The 6,642-nt window shown below is 52.0% G+C and overlaps 1 protein-coding gene across 4 annotated transcripts in view; it reads right to left on the bottom strand.

Annotated features, from left to right (window-relative positions):
* Nucleotides 1-6,642, bottom strand: part of LOC103753799 (UDP-glucuronosyltransferase 1-1) — a 34,513-nt gene that overhangs the window by 1,719 nt on the left and 26,152 nt on the right. For 3 of the 4 annotated variants that reach the window (XM_025896273.2, XM_025896274.2, XM_025896278.2), the window contains 3 exons: nt 2,486-2,617; nt 2,302-2,389; nt 1,102-1,321 (listed from right to left, as the gene is read on the bottom strand). In XM_025896273.2, coding sequence (XP_025752058.2) covers nt 1,102-1,321; nt 2,302-2,389; nt 2,486-2,617 — 440 coding nt within the window. Of the gene's footprint in view, nt 1-1,101; nt 1,322-2,301; nt 2,390-2,485; nt 2,618-4,675; nt 5,581-6,642 lie in introns of those variants that run through there. The other variant, XM_018084478.3, reaches the window with a different exon arrangement.

Consider the following 6,642-nt stretch of genomic DNA (forward strand, 5'->3'; position numbering starts at 1 on the left):
CCTTTCCTCTGTGATGCCTTAAAACTCCCTGGCCATGCTGAGTGCAATCCTGGGATCTTCCCTGTCCTTCCCCAGTGCATCCCTGCATGTTCCTCCTGCTCTGTGCTGGAATTGCCCACCCTGCAGCTCTCTGTGCTCACACAGCTCCTGAGGAACTCCAGGAAGGGAAAAAAGGAGTGAGAAAACTGTAAAATAAATGAGTGGTAACAGCTCTGTTTGGTGAACCCTGCCAGCTGGAAAGCAGAGTTCCTAAGGGAATACAGCCTCTGGAATACTCCACTTGCTTCCAGCACCTCTGGGCAAGCCTCATGCAAAGAAAATCAACCATTCCACCTTTACAGGCTCTCCCCTGATTCGTGTCACCACTGGGTTGGGGAATAAAACCTGTTTGCCACCTCTCTCTTCACCCATTGCCTTTCCTGCTCCTCTGTGTCCAAGCCCCCTTTGCCTGGGAAATTTGGATTTAAGGAGGTGACATTTTGGTCAAGTTGACTTATTCCATTGCATTTATACCACATCTTCTCTGCTCCCTTCATCCCCTGATCCCTGCATCCTCCAAGCTCTGCATCCTCTGATCCCTGAATCCTCTGAACCTGCATCCTCCCACTACTGCATCCTGCAATCCCTGCATCCTCCAAACCTGCATCCTCTAAACCTGAATCCTCCAATCCCTGCATCCTCCAATCCCTGTATCCTCCAATCTCTGCATCCTCCAATCTCTGCATCCTCCCATCCCTGCATCCTCCAAATCTGCATCCTCCCATCCCTGCATCCTCTAAACCTGCATCCTCCCATCCCTGCATCCTCCCATCCCTGCATCCTCCAATCCTTGCATCCTCTAAACCTGCATCCTCCCATCCCTGCATCCTCCAAATCTACATCCTCCCATCCCTGCATCCTCCAAATCTGCATCCTCCCATCCCTGCATCCTCCAAATCTGCATCCTCCCATCCCTGCATCCTCCAAATCTGCATCCTCCCATCCCTGCATCCTCCCACCCCTGCATCCTCTAAAGCTGCATCCTCCCATCCCTGCATCCTGGCAGTCCCTGGCAGTGCCACACAGCCGCGCAGGCAGGAAGGCCGCGCTCCTGTCACTCACGTTTTGTCATTAATGACGGCTCTCAGGGCGGTGGAGATGTCCTGGGAGGTCATTTCCAGGATGTTCAGGGTCAGTCCTGCTCCCCTGGACTCCACTCTCTTGGCATTGTCCATCTGGTCTCCAAACAGGGGCATCAGCACCATGGGCACCGCGTTGCAAATGCCCTCATAGATCCCGTGGGAGCCCCCGTGGGTGATGAAGGCTCGAGTCTTGGGGTGGGCTGTGGAGGCAAACACAGGCTGGGGGTTACACAAAACCTGCCCAAAAGACAGCCCTGGCTGCTGCAAATCAAGACCTTTGGGCTGTTGGGGGTATAAATCAAGAGCTTTGAGATGTCCATTCCTTATGGACTGAGGGGAGAGAACAGGGGGTTGAAGGAACCCGGAGTTGGAGAGCTCTGTCTTGGTTGGGGTCATCACTGGAAAATCCTCCAAGGACCTTAGGATTAAATCAGAGCCAGGAGGGGTTAAAGTGGATGTTGCCATTGAACTACTTTTTTACCAGGGTTAGGTTGGATCTCAGGAAACTGTTCTTTCCCCAGAGGGTGATCTGGCACTGACCAGGCTCCCCAGGGAATGGTTGTGGCAACAAGCCTGTCTGAGTATGGACAACACTCTTGGGCACATGGAGGGATTGTTGGGGTGTCCTGTGCAGGGCCAGGAGCCGGACTGGATGATCCTGATGGGATCTCAGCATATTCTGTGATCCTCTGATTTGCTGGTTGTGAAGATCTCCCACAGCTGAGCCTGTTGTCTCACCAACAGATGCTCTCCTGGCAACATCACATACAACTTCACCACTTTGCAAAGCCCAAAGACCTGCCTGGAAATGCACACTTGGGGACCCTAAATTTGCTTTTCAGCCCTGCGGGCATGACAAAAACACAGCTGGGTGTCGAGACTGGTTAGTGAGAGATAAAGACTCCCATTTTGGACTGGGAGTTTTGGGAACTCTTTCCATCAGAGCTGTTCCATAATTCAGCAGTTCTTAAGATGCACTTTCTCAAAGACAAGCTCTGGCTCCAGCAGCAAAGGCTGCAAGGATGGTCTGTGACCCACAGGGACAGGGTCAGCTGGTGGTGACTCCCAGCAAGGCCTGTGACCCACAGATGATGCTCATGGGGTTTACAACAGTAGAAGAGTGGAAGAGTAAAAGAGTAAAAGAAACCCCCTGGTGCCTCTTGAGGCTCCTCAGACCTACCCAGGAGATCGTTCTGTGGCAGCCACTTGACGAGCTTCACGTTCTGGGGCAGGTTGGGGGGCGTCGGGCCTGTGTATCGCCACAAGACCTGCCAGGAGGAGCCAACAGCACGTCAGCTCTCAGCAGGAGAGGGACGGGAGGGCCTGGAAACAGCCCTGCTGGAAGGGGAAGAGGGAAGTGGTACCGTCTGAGGGACTGTTCCCAAGGCATCCGCGATTTCTATGGCTTTCTTCATGGGGATCTCGGAGACCATGGAGCCCAGCGAGAAGACAACGATGCCGTGTTCTCCAGAGGCATTCACAATGGCTTCAAATTCCTGCCAAAAGGAAGCACACCCTTGGTCAAGGTCCTTTCCAGGTCAGATGCTGGAATTGCTGTGGCGTTCCCACAAAACTCCCTGGAAAGGCAATAAAATAAGCAGTCGACACAACAAACCAAAAATGGGACACAACACCACAAAATTGTGATCAGGAAAGCCAGCTTTGGGCAGGAAAATGAGTCCTGGGGAAAAAGAAATGGGCGCAGGCGGGTGAACAAAGTCAGGGAGGTGCCTGAACTCAGATTCACGATGGACCTGAGGAAAAACTGGCTTGAAAACAATTGTGTAGCAAAGCCTGTCTGCTCAAAGACATGGTCTGTGCCACAAAAATGATGCTGGACCAATTCAGGAGATCAATTCATAGAATCCCAGAATGGTTTGGGTGGGAAGGGACCTCAAAGCCCATCTCATTCCACCCCCTGCCATGGCAGGGACACCTTCCACTCAACCAGGTTGCTCCAAGCCCCGTCCAACCTGGCCTTGGATAGATCACCATCATATTTCTCCTGGCAGCCATTCCCCGGGGGGCTCATTTCCACATTTATTGCAAGTCTGGATTTAGAGCTGATGTTCTTCTTTTCAGACCCCAGAGTTGCAAGGGAGAATTAAAATTTTGGACAAGTGTTCTGACAGCTTGAACTCCTCATATCTGGATTTATTGTCTTTGCTTTGAGTAGGATAACACTGAAGTGCTGCCAGGGGTTTGTATCTATTTGGTTTGATTGATTTCAATAACAGAAGGACCAGGAGATCCAGCACTGGAATCCAAGAACAAAGGGATTCCAATGAAGCACAAAAACAGCCGAAGGCTGGAGCAAAAATTCTTTGCCATAGAAAAATATTTGGTCAAGCCAGAGAAGGAAAGACAAAGGGAAACTGTTGCAGGAATCAGAGTGAAAGAAGTGGAATAAAATGAACTAAAAGTTCGTGTAAGTCTGGCAAGTGAAATCTTATCTCCAGGATCTAATGGGATAACCATGGAACCATTTGGGTTGGAAGGGACTTCAAAGATCATCTCATTCCAACCCTCTGCCATAGAGAGGGACAACCAAGACTGACTCTCTTAGTTCTGCTCTTTAGTACAGTTTTGGGGCTGTCTAGAGGTATATTTGACCCAATTTATTTCCTGGGGGATCAGTTACATCAGTTTTATTTTGTTTTCTAAATGGTTTTGCATTCCAAGGTCCAACGATCTGCTCGGAAGTGCCATTACTCTTAGGAAACTTTTTCCAGCCCTGCTTTGGGAACAGGTTATTTTAGCAGTCTTTTTAATGAGCATCTGGTCATCTCAGTGGGTGCTACTCACCACCTTTATGACATACCTGCAGTGGACACTCACTGGAAAATAAGAGAATGAGGAAGATTTCTTAATGCAAAGCAGGAGTTATCCCACATTGAGGAAGTTTGGTACAGTTCAAACAAAATACATTTACAGTCCAGAGTATTTCACACAAAAGTGGCAGAAGGGCTGCTTCACTGGTGGGGTGGGTTTCATCCTGAAGTTCATGCAATATCCCGAGCTGGAAGGGACACACAAGGACCATCCAATCCAACTCCCGGCCCTGCCCAGGACACCCCAACAATCCCACCCTGTCCCTGAGGGTGTTGTCCAAACGCTCCTGGAGCTCTGGCAGCCTTGGGGCCTGTTCCAGTGCCTTCCAGTGCCCCGGGGAGCCTGTTGCGGTGCCTTCCAGAACCTTCTCCTGAGACCCAGCCTAAACCTCCCTGACAGCTCCAGCCGTTCCCTCGGGCCCTGTCACTGCTCACAGAGGGCAGAGATCGCTGCTGCCCCTCCACTGCCCCTCGTGAGGGAGCCGCAGGCAAGAAGAAGGAAAAGGGAATGGAAATAGGGGAAATGGGAAAAGGAAAAGCCGTGTTTTTTTGGTGCAGCTTTGCCTGGGAATCCAGAGGTGTCCTACAAAGTAACTCCTCATCTCTCCAGGGTGCCAAGTGCTTGCCCAGCCGCTCCCGCCTGGCATCGCTTATTCCTGCCTGGGAGCTCCATCTCCTGGACAGAACTCTCAGTGCAGGCAGCAGGGAAAGGAGGGAACTAACCCGGGATAACTTGTTTTCCCGAGTGCAGCCGGTGCCCCCGACCAGGACCATGTTGGGCATGAGGGGCCGGGGGAACTCAAACACGAAGTCGTATTTCAGGAGCCAAAGGGCCGCGCGGCCCAGCAGCTCCGGCACCGTCGCCTCCCGCCGCAGGAACTCCCTGATCAAAGGATCGTAGGGAGAATAAAGGAAAGAGCAAGCCAGGGAACTGCTCAGGCTGGCCACGAGGTTGCCCAGGCGCTGGAGGAAGCTCATGCGGTCCGTGAGGTGGGTGGAAAACCTGGGAATGTAGGAAGGAGGGCTGGGACAGAGGGTGGCCTGGGAGTCGAGGCCGCAGGGCAGCCCCCGGACGAAGTACACGGAAGGCAGGGAGAGGTGCTCAGCCACTATCTGCCCACAGGGAAAGAAAGGATCCATGAAAACAGCATCGAATCCGCTCTCCTCGAGGTACTGGATCAGCTCTCTGTCAGCCAGGAGACGTTTGCAGGAATCCAAGAACATGGTGGTAAAATTGGCTATTTTCGCGAGTTTTTCCAAGAAGGGCTGGGGTGTGAAGCTCCTGTGGCCCATCTGTCGGAATTCTGCCTCCACATACTCCCTGGTGTAAGACACAGAGTATGTTTTCAGGGTGTAAAGCCCCGACGGGCGGATCCGGAGGTTCGTCTGCGGTGCCACCACCACGAGGTCGTGTCCCCGCTGCCGGAGCCGCTCCACGACCGGGCGCATGCTCAGCCAGTGGCTGCCATCAATGGGCACCACCAAAAGCTTCCCACCTTCACCAAAGGTCCACAGGAGCAGGCAAAACACAGCCCAGGAGGCAGGAGAATGAAATCCTAGCTTGGAAGGAGCCATTTCCCTCGTGCAGCCAACAGAGTTTTAAATGGCTGCAGGAGGAGGAACGAACCATGGGGGTACTTTGCACTTGAAACCCCACTGAGGTGGGGTTTAATTTTTAACAGAGAGAAATTGGGGTAATTTTTAACTGTGGGTAAATATTGGGTTTATCTTCCATGCATGGTGAAGGCTCTGAGTAACCAGGCACTGCGAGGTGAAGTTGCATGTTTGGATCGACATCAGAGGATTCAAACACTCCAGGGAGGAGTGACAAAGGGAGGAGTGACCAAGGGAGGAGGGACCAACAGCATCTTGGGCTGTTGAGCAAGAGTCATGAATGGGACTGACCCAGCAATCACTAACATCCAGGTAATGATCAACTCCCTGCCTTGGGTCCACTCCACTGACTGGACACAGAACTAGGAACAAGCCTGACCTTTGGATTGCTTTGTGCCCTTGGAGTGTAACCAAGAAGCAAAGATTGACAGAGATTTGATATACAGTGGGTTGTAAAGGTTTATCTGCAGATTTGGTGCTCTATCACAGCAATTATCACAGGGAAAGTCCTGGGTTTACAGTAGTAAGGGTGTCGCAAGCCGAGCAATAACTCCCTGGCTGAAAGGAGAAACCACTGACATCTCCCTGCCTGCACAGCACGAGGGAGATTTAGACAAGGGAGGAGAGATGGTTACAGTCCTGAAGGCTTCTTTTCCTAATCAGCCTCTTATTTGCTACCTTACACAAATCCAGAGGTAACAGAGCTCCCCCTGTGTCCCTGCACACCCCTGGTTTTGGGGTATTCGTACACATGGAATCCCAGAATATCCTCATTTGGAAGGACCCACAAGGATCACCAGTCCAACTCCTGGCCCTGCCCAGGACACCCCAACAATCCCACCCTGTCCTTGAGGGTGTTGTCCAAACACTCCTGGAGCTCTGGCAGCTTTGGGACTGTGACCAAACCCTGGGGAGCCTGGTCAGTGCCCACCACCCTCTGGGGGAAGAACCTGAGATCCAGCCTAACCCCCCCTGACACAGCTCCATGCTCTGTGGCACTGAGAAGTGCCTGGGTATATCCACAGATTTCCATTTGTTTTGTACAATCATCTCCTGTGATTAATTCCACAACTGTC

The sequence above is a fragment of the Manacus vitellinus genome, unplaced genomic scaffold, assembly GCF_001715985.3.
Source record: "Manacus vitellinus isolate BGI_N305 unplaced genomic scaffold, ASM171598v3 scaffold_71_pilon, whole genome shotgun sequence".
In the NCBI taxonomy this organism is placed as follows: Eukaryota; Metazoa; Chordata; class Aves; order Passeriformes; family Pipridae; genus Manacus; species Manacus vitellinus.